This window comes from Pseudophryne corroboree, chromosome 3, assembly GCF_028390025.1.
Source record: "Pseudophryne corroboree isolate aPseCor3 chromosome 3, aPseCor3.hap2, whole genome shotgun sequence".
Classification (NCBI taxonomy): domain Eukaryota; kingdom Metazoa; phylum Chordata; class Amphibia; order Anura; family Myobatrachidae; genus Pseudophryne; species Pseudophryne corroboree.
The window spans coordinates 434,530,113-434,545,428 of NC_086446.1; the positions used below are offsets into that span (position 1 = coordinate 434,530,113).

At 44.8% G+C, this 15,316-nt stretch overlaps 1 protein-coding gene across 1 annotated transcript in view; it reads left to right on the forward strand.

Annotated features, from left to right (window-relative positions):
• The window catches only part of CYGB (cytoglobin), a 29,100-nt gene extending 14,445 nt beyond the window's left edge, over positions 1-14,655 (forward strand). The window contains exons 2-3 of the mRNA XM_063960417.1: positions 5,782-6,013; positions 13,462-14,655. Coding sequence (XP_063816487.1) covers positions 5,782-6,013; positions 13,462-13,626 — 397 coding nt within the window. The 3' untranslated portion in view covers positions 13,627-14,655. The remainder of the gene's footprint in view (positions 1-5,781; positions 6,014-13,461) is intronic.
• Positions 14,656-15,316: the final 661 nt, after the last annotated feature.

Consider the following 15,316-nt stretch of genomic DNA (forward strand, 5'->3'; position numbering starts at 1 on the left):
TTTTGGCTCATTCTGTGTGCTATAATGTGAATTTCGGCTCATACCGTGTGCTATAATGTGAATTTCGGCTCATACTGTGTGGTGTAATGTGAATTTCGGCTCATACTGTGTGGTGTAATGTGAATTTCGGCTCATACCGTGTGGTGTAATGTGAATTTGGCTCATACTGTGTGGTGTAATGTGAATTTGGCCCATACTGTGTGGTGTAATATGAATGTGGTTCATACTGTGTGGTATAAATGTGAATTTCGGCTCATACTGTGAGCTATAATGTGAAAGGGGTCCTACTATTGTGGTGCATAATGTGTATAAGGGGTATATGGTGTGGTAAACTACACTGAAGGGCACGCCCCCTTGTCAGGAGTGCGCGCGCCTTCGGTGCGCACATAATTGCACTCTTCACTTTTCCATACCCCCACTTCAAAATTTCCACTTGGGTACTACTATTGTGGGCATTATTACTATTGTGTGGCCACGCCCCTTTCTTTTTGAGACCACACCCCCTTTTTGCTGCGCGCGCCGTAGGCGCGCGCAATACCTTTATTTCATGGGCGCCGTGGGGAGGGGGGTGAGTTCCACCACCTCTCTAGGACCACTTTAAGCACTGATAATAACTATACAACTACAGATTGTAGTATGTGAGCAAGCAGAGCCCTCTTAAGGGCCCCATACACTTATGCGACTACATGTCGCAGGTGATCACCCCGGCAGCCTCCCGGGGGAACAGGATTGGCCAAGATACAGCGTATGCTGTCCTTTTGCATACGATGTGTCTTGGGCGATCCCAGCCATGCCCCCAGGTCGGACCTGATTGAATGTGCAGCACATTCAATCTGGAGAATCCGATCCGATGCTCACGGGAACGTGCATCGGATCGGAAACACCTCCAAAATGCCCGATTTCATCCGGTATAGTGGGCCGAATGCCCGAAATCGGATGAAATCGGGCATTATCGCTCTAGTGTATGGGGCCCTTTACAGCTTTGTCTGTTAATACCCAATCTTGTTTTATTACTGTGTTTTGGCCCTCATTCTGAGTTGTTCGCTTGCTAGCTGCTTTTAGCAGCATTGCACACGCTAAGCCGCCACCCTCTGGGAGTGTATCTTAGCTTAGCAGAATTGCGAACGAAAGATTAGCAGAATTGCGAATAGAAATTTCTTAGCAGTTTCTGAGTAGCTCGAGACTTACTCCTACATTGCGATCAGTTCAGTCAGTTTCGTTCCTGGTTTGACGTCACAAACATACCCAGCGTTCGCCCAGACACTCCCCCGTTTCTCCAGACACTCCCGCGTTTTTCCCAGAAACGGCTGCGTATTTTCGCACACACCCATAAAACGGCTAGTTTCCGCCCAGAAACACCCACTTCGTGTCAATCACACTCCGATCACCAGAACGAAGAGATTTCTTCGTTAAGCCGTGAGTAAAATACCAAACTTTTTAGCAAATTTACTTGGCGCAGGCGCACTGCGAACATTGCGCATGCACAGTTTGCGACTAATCGCACCGATGTGAAGAAAAATAACGAGCGAACAACTCGGAATGAGGGCCTTTGTTCCTAATTGTAAAGTATGCTGGTGCTATATAAGTCAGTTTTAATAATAACTATGAAAGTGGAAGTTGCCATTCTGCTTTCTCCGGGGATGTGATACTAAACATCATACTTAGACGCACATAACAGATTTATCCCAGTGGCCCAGTGGAACCACCAAACAATTTCAAATAGAGTTTAGAAGTACAGATGTGAGAGGTTTCGGCAATACAATCATTGAGGTGTGTAATGGGCCCTACACACTTGGCGATGTTTCCGATTTGGCCGATGATCGTTTTCAACGATTAATGACCATCGTCCAAATTGGCTTGCTATGCTAAACGAGGAAAAACTAATGATGAATGACCGCGGAGACGCGAATCGTTCATCGTTGGTGCCTACACACTAAACGACATGAACGATATATCGTTCACTTATGAGCGATGTCGTTCATATCGCCCATGTATGTCGCCAAGTGTGTAGGGCCCATAATTCCTTCCAGAACACTTAACACTGCTTTTGTATTATCATTTTTGTATGGTTCTTTTTTTCTGAATGATTCCAAACTATTCCCATATCTGCATATGCTTTGATGTAGAAATGTTGTTTGGTACAGCCAGTCAGTCAGCAATCCATAGCTTTCAGAATGTGACATTATGGTCAATGAGATGCACTGATCTGTCATTAACTATGTATGCCTGCCTCATTTCACCTCACCAGATAAAGTGACAAGAAAAGCAGCCTCTGTGCTAAGAAATGCATTACCATTCTATCTGCAATATGATCTTTACTCATATCTCTTACTGAATATTTATATAAATAACCACAGATTGGTTTTGAAATGTGTGGTTGAGACTATCTGCATTATATTCTCTAACAATTAAAATTTAAATGAAAACCAACAGTAAATCATTCCTTTATGGCTATGTCCAATATTTATGTTATTTGACCTGCACTAATACCCGTTTTTTCTTTTCTTTTTTGAGAGACAATTTATCTGCACATTTTCATGCATATGAACAATGATAATTTTCCAAGCTCTCAATGTGGGATAAATAGCTCTGAAAACACTCATGACTAAACCATACACAGGTCAATAGTAGTCACCTGCTCACTGGAATTTTAGACATTCATGATAAATATGTGAGCAAGTGTGATTGACTCAGGCATTCCAGTTGCTATATGGTTCAACATGTGATGATAGTGGTACAGTAAATCATTATTGGCACTTGCAAACAGCTTCAGTCCAACACAAGTGCACAGTTATCTTTATGGCATCTCCCAGTATGCAAAGCAGAGGCTGTAAAGCTAATGTAAGTCAGTGCGACATTATAGCTCAGTTATGCCCTTTAATGGGGAGATTCAACTGAAGTGCATTGCCCGTTCTTGTGGTTGCTTGGTATCGGAGTATGCACCATGCGAAAACATGCAAGAATATATACAGATGGGTGTGTACATCAGCCTCACAGTGTCCTACATTTCTATAGCACTGAAACTGTTTTTCTGATCTTTTAGATCAAATTGTAATATATTTTTAGAAATGACTTGTTTGACTTACAGGGCCTGAATTAGTGGAGGACACAACCCTGATATGTGCCCAGTTGAGCGATTATTTGCTTCTGCACATGCAGGAAATGTCCTTAAAACCCCTGCTTTCCTGTGAGTGTACACTGTAGTATATGGAGTCACTGACAATGGAACTGCCAGTGTAAACTCATGGGTGGTTCTGGGAAGTGACTGGGAGGTGGCCTGAAGTGAACGCAAAATAGGCCGTCCTATGTGAGTGTTATGGGAGAGTCACAGGCATGTTAGTGAATACAGCTCCGTTCCCAAATGCAGATCCACAGCCACAAAAGCCATGTTTAGAGGAATTTCAGATGGAGGCACTGCACCTGCCAGCTGTCAATGGTGCACTGATGGTGGAGTGTTCAGGACTACTGTCCATAGGCATTGAAAGTGGGCATCTCAGGGCATGCACAGTCCAACAAGGGTACGCTGAAACTAGCATTTGCATATTATCTTACCTGTAATTCTGGAAAACAAAATCACAATTGCGACAGTCAGGATCAGTATGTGATCCTGGCGACTGGGATCTTGGCGGTCATTATACCGACGTCGGGATCCCAGTCATGAGAATGCCGACAGGGGAGGCGAGTGCAATGAAGCCCCTTGCGGGCTCGGTGGCAAGCTTGGCTCGCCATAGGTTCTATTCTCCCTCTATTCCCCGTCTACAGAGGGGGAATACCTACCTCGCCGGTATTCTGGCAGTGGTATGGTGTCTCTGGCGGGATCCCGGTGTCGGTATTGTGACAGACAGGATCCCGTCTAACGCAATGCTGACCGCATACCCCACAGTCTGCTTAAAACTAATGAAACTGTCATGTGTGACTCAGATTTAGCATGTGTCACCAGAAGGCATGTAACATGTTGTATCCCATCATTACATTAGGATCTGTGCAACATTTCAGATCAGGCAGGGAAACAACAACATCTATCCAATCGTGGCTGATAGCAGCACAGAGTATTTCATAAGATAGGTGTGCTGACCGTGTCTTGGGGCTGTGTAAGTCATATGTCTCGGGGCTGTGTAAGTCATATGTCTCGGGGCTGTGTAAGTCATATGTCTCGGGGCTGCGTAAGTCATATGTCTCGGGGCTGTGTAAGTCATATGTCTCGGGGCTGTGTAAGTCATATGTCTCTGGGCTGTGTAAGTCATATGTCTCGGGGCTGTGTAAGTCATATGTCTCGGGGCTGTGTAAGTCATATGTCTCGGGGCTGTGTAAGTCATATGTCTCAGGGCTGTGTAAGTCATATGTCTCGGGGCTGTGTAAGTCATATGTCTCGGGGCTGTGTAAGTCATATCTCTCGGGGCTGTGTAAGTCATATGTCTTGGGGCTGTGTAAGTCATATGTCTCGGGGCTGTGTAAGTCATATGTCTCGGGGCTGTGTAAGTCATATGTCTCAGGGCTGTGTAAGTCATATGTCTCGGGGCTGTGTAAGTCATATCTCTCGGGGCTGTGTAAGTCATATCTCTCGGGGCTGTGTAAGTCATATCTCTCGGGGCTGTGTAAGTCATATGTCTTGGGGCTGTGTAAGTCATATGTCTCGGGGCTGTGTAAGTCATATGTCTTGGGGCTGTGTAAGTCATATGTCTTGGGGCTGTGTAAGTCATATCTCTCGGGGCTGTGTAAGTCATATGTCTTGGGGCTGTGTAAGTCATATCTCTCGGGGCTGTGTACGTCATATCTCTCGGGGCTGTGTAAGTCATATGTCTTGGGGCTGTGTAAGTCATATGTCTCAGGGCTGTGTAAGTCATATGTCTCGGGGCTGTGTAAGTCATATGTCTTGGGGCTGTGTAAGTCATATGTCTTGGGGCTGTGTAAGTCATATGTCTCGGGGCTGTGTAAGTTATGTCTTGGGGCTGTGTAAGTCATATCTCTCGGGGCTGTGTAAGTCATATCTCTCGGGGCTGTGTAAGTCATATCTCTCGGGGCTGTGTAAGTCATATGTCTTGGGGCTGTGCAAGTCATATGTCTCGGGGCTGTGTAAGTCATATGTCTCGGGGCTGTGTAAGTCATATGTCTTGGGGCTGTGTAAGTCATATCTCTCGGGGCTGTGTAAGTCATATGTCTTGGGGCTGTGTAAGTCATATCTCTCGGGGCTGTGTAAGTCATATCTCTCGGGGCTGTGTAAGTCATATGTCTTGGGGCTGTGTAAGTCATATGTCTCAGGGCTGTGTAAGTCATATGTCTCGGGGCTGTGTAAGTCATATGTCTCGGGGCTGTGTAAGTCATATGTCTTGGGGCTGTGTAAGTCATATGTCTCAGGGCTGTGTAAGTCATATGTCTCGGGGCTGTGTAAGTCATATGTCTTGGGGCTGTGTAAGTCAGTGTAGGGTGGCATGTGGCAGATGCCTGTTATGGCCTGAAGGGATGGTGAAGGAAACATGGAGATACATACTGAGATCTGGAAGATATGCAACAAGGAGGAAACTCCCAATGGCAGAGAGTAGTGCACCTTATATATGCAAATCAGTTCACCAAAATGAAAAGACTATATTTATAAATAATTATTTTGTCACAAAGATAAAGTTGTTTATTGATCAACTGTAAGCTAAAAACATGTTTTCAATAAAAACAGATTTAATAAGTAATGATTAGCCTGGGTATTATTGTTGTCTGTTGCATTAAAGTCTGAATCTCTATATTTATTTTCCCCTTTCCATATGTTCCGTCTGCTGCTCTCCAAATAAGGTTCTTTGTCAACTACCCCTCTGCCAAGCAATACTTCACCCAGTTTAAAGACCTGGAAGACCCCCTGGAGATGGAGCGCAGTTCTCAGCTGCGCAAGCATGGTCTGAGGGTGATGGGGGCTATCAACAGTGTAATTGAAAACCTTGGGGATCCAGAAAAGGTGACCACTGTCCTTGCAATTGTGGGCAAAAGCCATGCAGTAAGACACAAGGTGGACCCTGTATTCTTTAAGGTGAGTGGCTCCTGTACAGCTACTACTGTATAAAGACCCAGCTCATATCTGATCATTGTAAATTCTAAGCATGTTTTAAAAACCCTCCACCTGCAAACAGTGGAGATAGCAATTTAATAAGCTAAATTTATATGAATTCTAATGCAGCCTCAGCAGTCAGTACACTAGAAACCTGTGACATACAGTACAGTAACTACAGTTCTTTTTGAATCGATTCCAGCCACCCCTGTGTATGCACAAAAATGCTGTCTACACTTAACTCCGTTTGCAAATAATTTAATTAGGAAAAACTACAGCTTTCGGGGCTAATTCAGCATGGGCGTTCGCATGCTGAAGCCCTTCTGGCCTGTGCTCATGCACAGAGGCCACACTGCACGTGCACACACAGTGAGATGTGACAACATCTCACATATGCGAATGCCTCTGCCTGACTGACAGGCAGGGGCGTTCGCGGGGCGTCGTCCGGACCGTTTGCAGGGTGGGCCGCATTGGCTGCGTGACGTAACATGCAGCCGATGCAAGCTAAAACATGGCGGGTAGCTGTCTCCCTTCGCAGCTAGGGGGCTTCCCTTATCATGTGAGCGCTCACATGTTAGCGGGGAGTGGGGGAGGAGGACCAGGCATGCGAGGCAGACTTGCCCTGTGCTGGGCGTTTCCCTGCATGCTAGTGTAAAGGTTTGTAGTTGTGCAATTTTTACAGCCCTTATTATTGTTTTCTTTTTAATCTTCCTCTTACATTAACCTAAATAGCACAATGGGCCTAATTCAGAGTTGATCGCAGCAGCAAATTTGTTAACAGTTGTGCAAAACCATGTGCACTGCAGGGGGGGCAGATATAACATGTGCAGAGAGAGTTAGATTTGGGTGGGTTATTGTTTCTGTGCAGGGTAAATACTGGCTGCTTTATTTTTACACTGCAATTTAGATTTCAGTTTGAACACACCCCACCCAAATCTAACTCTCTCTGCACATGTTATATCTGCCCCACCTGCAGTGCACATGGGCCCTCATTCTGAGTTGTTCGCTCGCTAGCCGCTTTTCGCAGCAGTGCACACGCTAAGCCGCCGCCCTCTGGGAGTGAATCTTAGCTTAGCTGAATTGCGAACGAAGTATTCGCAATATTGCGAAAAGACTTTTCTTTGCAGTTTCTGAGTAGCTCCAGACTTACTCTTCCAGTTCGATCAGTTCAGTGCTTGTCGTTCCTGGTTTGACGTCACAAACACACCCAGCGTTCGCCCAGACACTCCCCCGTTTCTCCAGCCACTCCCGCGTTTTTCCCAGAAACGGCAGCGTTTTTTCACACACACCCATAAAACGGCCAGTTTCCGCCCAGAAACACCCACTTCCTGTCAATCACACTCCGATCACCAGAACGAAGAAAAAACCTTGTAATGCTGTGAGTAAAATACCAAACTTCTTAGCAAATTTACTTGACGCAGCCGCAGTGCGAACATTGCGCATGCACAGTTCGCGGAAAATCGCACCGATGCGAAGAAAAATAACGAGCGAACAACTCGGAATGAGGGCCATGGTTTTGCCCAACTGCTAACAAATTTGCTGCTGTGATCAACTCTGAATTAGGCCCTATGTTACAGCCAACAGTGTTGACCTGATGCACCAGTGGTGACCAAAATCCCATTATTAAATGAAAAAAAAATTAATAATAATGTACTTTAAAAAGCTCATAAAGTTAATGCTCAAAATCAGAGGTGTGCGACGTTTGATGTGAGGGCCAGACTGGGAGATTTTGTTATATGAAGAAATCGCAATGAAATGCACAAAGCTTACAATAGGTAAAGAGGATCCTCTTTCATGCCTACCAACATTGAGAAAGTCCCAATGAGCACAGAAGGGTGCATGTTGCTACAAGCAACTGCGCTCTGTAGGTTGGGTTTGAACATGTCAACTAGGGGGAATGACAATGCCATGGAGGATACTATGCCCTGAGATGTAACAAATGTATCCCTCCCCTGTCATCTCTGTACCACATTTCGTCCCTCCACACCTCATCTGTAGTACATATGACTGCCCTCATCCTTACATGATGCCTGATGTAATATCATTAATCTTCTTGCCTGTCTTGTGGTGAGGGTGAGATAACTTCCAAGTTAGTGGTAGCAAAACTTAAGCTAGATACACACTTGTGCAATCATGCTGCTGGAGGAGCATCGGACAGGATGGTTGAAAGTACATACACACTTATTATCTGATATTGGGGGTAATTCCAAGTTGATCGCAGCAGGAAATTTTTTAGCACTTGGGCAAAACCATGTGCACTGCAGGGGGGGGCAGATATAACATTTGCAGAGAGAGTTAGATTTGGGTGGGTTATTTTGTTTCTGTGCAGGGTAAATACTGGCTGCTTTATTTTGACACTGCAATTTATATTGCAGATTGAACTCAACACACCCAAATCTATCTCTCTCTGCACATGTTATATCTGCCTCCCCTGCAGTGCACGTGGTTTTGCCCAACTGCTAAAAAAATTCCTGCTGTGATCAACTCAGAATTACCCCCATTGGCCCTCATTCCGAGTTGTTCGCTCGTTGCCGAGTTTCGCTATATTGCGATTAGTCGCTTACTGCGCATGCGCAAGGTTCGCAGAGCGCATGCGCTTAGTTATTTTACACAAAAGTTAGGTATTTTACTCACGGCATAACGAGGATTTTTCATCGTTCTGGTGATCGGAGTGTGATTGACAGGAAGTGGGTGTTTCTGGGCGGAAACTTGCCGTTTTATGGGCGTGTGCGAAAAAACTGGCGTTTCTGGGAAAAACGCGGGAGTGTCTGAAGAAACGGGGCAGTGTCTGGGCGAACGCTGGGTGTGTTTGTGACGTCAAACCAGGAACGAAACTGACTGAACTGATCGCAATGGCTGAGTAAGTCTGGAGCTACTCAGAAACTGCTAAGAATTTTCTATTCGCAAATCTGCTAATCTTTCGTTCGCATATCTGCTATGCTGAGATACACTCCCAGAGGGCGGCGGCTTAGCGTGTGCAATGCTGCTAAAAGCAGCTAGCAAACGAACAACTCGGAATGAGGGCCATTGTACCATCGAACTGATGCAAATTACACAGCACATAAAACCTGATCATCAGGTACAACCAGTTTTCTTCTGATAAAACATGATCAAAGGAGTGTACACACTCTTAAGATATCTCATGAACAAGTCGGGAATAGAAAGAATGACATGACAACTGTATAGGTGTGTGCCTAGTATTACAACATGAGACTTTGACTATGTCTCACTCACAAGACAAAAGGTGGGTACACACTAGGTGACGTGCTCTATGAGTGGAGTTGCCTAGTGTCCACCCCCCCCCCCCCCCACCCCCCCGGGTGGGCGTTTGGCAGCAGTGCATACACACTGAGCGATGATGACGACCATACCGCTCAGTGACGTCACGCTGTGGCCGGGCCATGCAGGCAGCTCTTAGACAACAGTCCAGATTGAGCTGCATGCATGGCTAACAGCGAGGGTCGTTAACGACCTGCAGGGACGCACATCGCTCCTCGACGCCAGCATACACACTTGCCGAGGAAGGGTGAGAATGAGCAATGTTGTTTACTTTCTCGGCAAGTGTGTATGCACCTTAAGCATTGTAGTGGCAGTCTGCCAGTATGAATAAGCATACTCTGGGTCACTGGCAGACTAACTCACCTTTACTCTTACTCCTGCAGCCACAGTGAGACTCCGTGCAATTTAGACAGATACTGTACAGTATATGGGGATTACTGTCGTTTTCCTCAACTGGCATCACAGGTCACTGTTTCAGCTGGAAAAATTATGTTGCACTAAATCTATCTATCTATCTATCTATCTATCTATCTATCTATCTATCTATCTATCTATGAAGATGAGTCCCTGCTGCAAGCACTTCCCAGTGCTTGCGGCCCCCGTCTCCTCTGTGTGACATCATGCACTTAAGGGTTGGGGCCGTCACAGGGCACTCCTGAGTCTTGTTACAGCACTGCCCTGACCAAGCCGTTTCCCTTATACAATGTATAGCGGTCAATACTCACTGTGGCAGCTCCACACATCTACATCCTTTCCCAGCCTTCCCATTCCCATCCATTTTATTAATTCTGATTTTTTTTCTCCCTATTATCTGCAGATAAAGTCTTGGCCCTCATTTGGTCTTTCCCCATTTCATCTTCCCCCCTTGACCCTATCCCCTCCTACCTCATCTACTACCTTTACCCTCTTACTTTTTCCCATCTTATCCATGTCCATCTCATCAGGCACTACTCCTTCTGCACTTGACTCTCCCATTATTAAAAATTAAAACCATCCTTGATCCTGACACTCTCTCTAACTTGATCCTTGATCCTGACACTCTCTCTAACTACCGCCCCATTTCTCTCCTCCTATTTGCCTCCAACTCTTTGAGCAAATTGTCTACAACTACCTTACCTCCTTTCTTTCCTCCTGCTTCCTGAATGACTCATTTCAGTGAAGCTTTGTCCCCTCCACTCCATGGAAACTGCCCTCACTAAAGTCAGCAATGATCTCTTTGCTGTCAAATACAAGAGCCACTACACTATGCTCATCGACCTCTCTGCTGCTTTTGACATGGTGGACCATCCTCTCCTTCTGCAAATCATTCACTCTGTGTGATACTGCCCTCTCCTGGCTGTCCTTACTCTCTGACTGTTCTGTCTCCTTCTCCTCTCATAACTCCACTTCCCTCCATTTCCTCTGCCAGTAAGTCTGTTTTTTTAGGTGAGCTCATTCACTCTTTTGGCTTTCAATGTCATCTCTGTGCTGACATCTACCTCTCCTCCCCAGACCTTTACCCATCTCTCCTCACTCGTATCTCCAGCTGTCTATCTGCCATTTCTTCCAGTCTCTCTCAGCTCTTTCTTAAACTTATATCTAAGATAGATCATGTCTGAGGTGATCATCTTCTGACCCTCCTGAATAACCTCACCTCTCACAATTTCATTATCTACTGACAGCACAGTCTCCTCTAGCACCCAAGTGCACTGTCTTGGATTTATCCTCGATTCCTCCCTCTCTTCAAACCATACATTTAGTTCCTTTCGCATTCCTGCCATCTCAGAAATATCTTAAGGATCAGGATCACCCTGGAGATAACTCTGACCCTGATCCACTGACTTGACATATCTATACTGGAGTACTGTAACTGCCTCTTATCTGGCCTCTCTGTCTCCCACTTATCTCCACTCCAATCTGTCCTCAGTGCTTCTTGCCCGGCTCATCTCCTCTCCAAACGCATTACATCTGCCCCACCTCTCTTACAAGTCCTACACTGGCTCCCCTCCCCTTTCAGAACCCAATTCAAACTTCTCACACTCACTTATAAAGCCCTCATCCACTCCTCTCCTACCTTATCTCTGACCTTATCTCTCTTCACACTCTCACCTGCCCACTTCCTTCCAAAAATGAATGTCGCCTCTCCTTCCAACTGATTACTTCCTCCCACTCCCACCTCCATGATTTTGCCAGTGCTGCTCCCTTCCTCTGGAACATTCTCCCTATCAGACTCACCATAAAACTTCAAATGGGCTCTCAAGATCCGATTCTTTATCAAAGCCTTCCAGCTCCCACCCTAGACCCTGGCTCAATGCATCTTGCTCACTGTCTCCCCTATCTGTGTCACCCCTGTCTGTCTGTCCCTCCCCTTTAGAATGTAAGCTCTCATGAGCAGAGCCATCTTCCCTCATGTGCATTTCCATCCCTTACTTATACCATCAAATATTTCCTACTGCCTACAACAGTACATTATTCTCCGGTTCTGCTGCTCTGCTGCTTATTTGAGTAGTATGGGGATCATTCAGATCTGATCGCTGCTCTGCATCTTTGCACAGCGGGCGATCAGGTCCTAACTGCACATGCGTATGCATCGAAATACGCACACGCATCGGACAACAACAACGGGCATCGCCGGTCAGCGACGGGATGGTGCGAAAAATCAGTTTGCACGAGCGTTCACAAGGTGGTTGACAGGAAGAACCCGTTTGTGGGTGGCAACTGAGCATTTACAGGGTGTGTCCGGAAAAACGCAGGCGTGCCCAAGTGTTTTCAGGGCGGATGTGTGACGTTAGCGCTGGCTCCCCGATCAGCCTGATTCTATCGCACTGGAGGAGTAAGTCCTGGGCTGCGCACAGACTGCACAAAGTGGCGGCGACTATCTGAACGCAGGACAGCAAAATCAGCAGCCCAGCGATCAGATCTGAATGACCCCCTATAACCACTGATGCAGCAATGTATGTAAACCATGTCCTTGTCCTGCAATGTTCTGTACTGTAAGTCACTTTTTTCTTCTTTTGTTCATTCTGTTTCTGTTTCTGCACTTTATAAGGCTCTGTAGACCCCTTCTAGCACCATATAAATAGAGGGATTAATAAGGGATAATAGAGTAATCTTTAAATTGTTTTCATATTGCAAATATATTCATGTTGTCCATACATGAATCCTTTGGTAACGTTCAAGTGATTATGCACCCAAAAATGAAACGTTAAAACTATTTACAGTTTTCCCCATAAGCAGTACATAACAAATTTTGCTCATCTCCTGCAGTTTGGTAAATACTGTACTGGTAACCTTCATGGTTCCCTGTGGCTGTCTCACAATGCAGGGCTACATTTGCTAAATTAATTTTCGTCTTAAGGGTATATGTACTAATCCTTGGAGATAAATAAAGCAGAGAGAGAAAAAGTACGGGCCAATCAGTTCCTATCTGGCATGTTATAGGCTGTGTTTGAAAAATGACACTCAGGAGCAGATTGGTTGGTAGTTTATCTCTCTTCAGTTTATCACTCTCCAAGGCTTAGTACATTTGCCACTTAAGTTTGAACTTTGATTTTATGTCACAATCCCTTTGGACATGTTTTGGACTGCATCATCCAGCTACATTCAGAGGTAGCATAATCCTATACAAATTACTCCTCAACTCTATGGGGGGGATTTAAGTGTTTTGCATGCCGGCACCCACCAGCTGGCGACCAACGGAGCAATTCAGGTCTTTGGGCGTGCACAGCCACTGACGCTGACGTTACTGTTTAATTGTTGCGTCATTTTGACAGGCTGGTAACTATTCGATAATAATACCCCTTTTATAGTCAGTATGAGAATGACTAAAAAAGAAGAATATACTAAAAGCAAAGTTGGCTACATTTTGATTGAAAAATATCATCCTGATCATTCTTGCAATTCAATTTAATGCTATGGCCACAGGGTGCCTGTCTTCTTACTATTTTTCCAGAACCTTGCAGCCACCAACATTGTAGCTTTCACATAGAGGTGTGGAGGAAAATCTGCAATGCTTGACCACTGTAATTCTGGGCGAGGTACCAGACACAGTGACTGTACATCACAAGGAATTGAATTGCCACCTACATGTACTTGCTCATGTTTCAACCTATACTTTATATGGCAACATAATGCTATTTGCTAATGTTCATTGCTTTGATTCTTTGTACTAGATCCTGACTGGGGTGATTCTGGAGGTCATCGCAGAAGAGTTTGCCAAAGAGTTCACCCCTGACGTACAGCTAGCTTGGAGCAAATTACGGATCCACATATACAGCCACATACAGGAAACGTACAAGGAGGTGGGCTGGTCACAGTACCCCAGTAATTCAGTGTGAGCCCATCCATTTACCAGAGAGGGCCCAGCCAAGGACTTCAGCTCCTGGCTGTCTCAGATCTCTGGGGCAGCTGGGGATTTATGGGTGGTGGGAAGCATAGGGGTGGGTAACTGGGTGGCATGGGGTAATAACAACAGGGTCACTACAACCAGGGTGGGATGGGGTTTTTAATACAGCAGTAACATAAGGTGCATTTGACCTAGCTGCAAACTCTTTAAAATACAGTTTATATAACGAAGAAATGCAAAGCAACGGGTTGGAGCTCTGTGATAGGGAGTAGAGACATATCATACAGAGGATCTAATGTTTCACAGTCCTGCTGCCCTGTACATCATTACGGTAATATTTACCAGTGGAAATATCTAGCATTGTAAGCCAGGCTATTTTGAGATTGTCCTTGCCCTGTTCTTCTCTGTCCCATAGTTTCCACATGTTCCATGTTCTATTAGGCATGAGAAACAGATGGTTGTTGATAGATTCTTATACACAGACGGACCCCTATAAGTGAAGGGGTTAACATTACTTCATGACTCAGATATAACCCCACCCTAAATCCCACAGTTTTGCTTGGCATGCACTTGTATATGGCGATCACTCTTCATTTTCCATCATTTCAAGCTTGGCTGGTTCTCATCTTACGAATTGGCTCCACGAGACCTCTATATAAAGGGTTCAATATTATATGGCTGCCATTTTGTTTTATGGTCATCAAAGAACTTCTATGGGACCAAATGTCAAATGAATTTGAGGATTGTATGGGATAAGCTTTTGCGTTATAAATAAACAGTTTAAAGTTAACATTACAGTATATCAATTAGAAAACTGTACCCCCTGCGTCAGAGACTAGAACAGCTGGAAAGCCACAACATATAGGAGGCAGAATGTTCTGGAAGGTGGTGTTGGAATTACATTGTGGAATAGAGATATATACACACCAGGCCTGTGTAATATTGTGTCAAAATGTGTCTGTCCATATAATGTTCTGTTTTACTGTGATATAGAAATAAAAACATACTATTGGATCTGTAATGGAATATGTCTCTGTCTGAATGGGTATGCGTACAGAATGCATGCATATGGTCGTAATGTCAGCATTATTTGGATAATGCCAATATTAGCATGAGAAACCTTAACTACCAGGAAAAGTTCTATGGTTGTCCTAAACATTTACATAAATCCGAATGTATGTTTATACAGAGCAAATGGTAAATGCAGAGGTGTCACACGTCTTTCTTCTTTTGTGTGAATATGCCCCCCCCCCCCATTTTGTGCTGCTATGTATAGGTCCCAATTCACTTTTTACCGTTTTGTGTGTTTTCAAATGTAATCTGAGAAATTGGATTATCTCCTTAATTACATTTCCTTGGGGGAAGATGTATCAAACCGTGGAGAGAGATAAAGTGGAGAGAGATAAAGTACCAACCAATCAGCGTCTAACTGTCATTTTACAGACTTATTGAAAAATGACAGAAGCTGAAATGTTGGTGCTCTATATCTCACCAATCTATCTCTCCAAAGTTTGATACATCACCCCCAGTATGTTTTATATATCTGGTGATGGATTTTCAGGGCTGTGTTTATTTCAAGATTCACAATTTTACATTTTTAGCTTTTTTATTTGCATTGCTTCAAGTGTACTTACTACTATACCTCCTCTATCGAATACATGCCCTCTCACTCTTCAAAAACC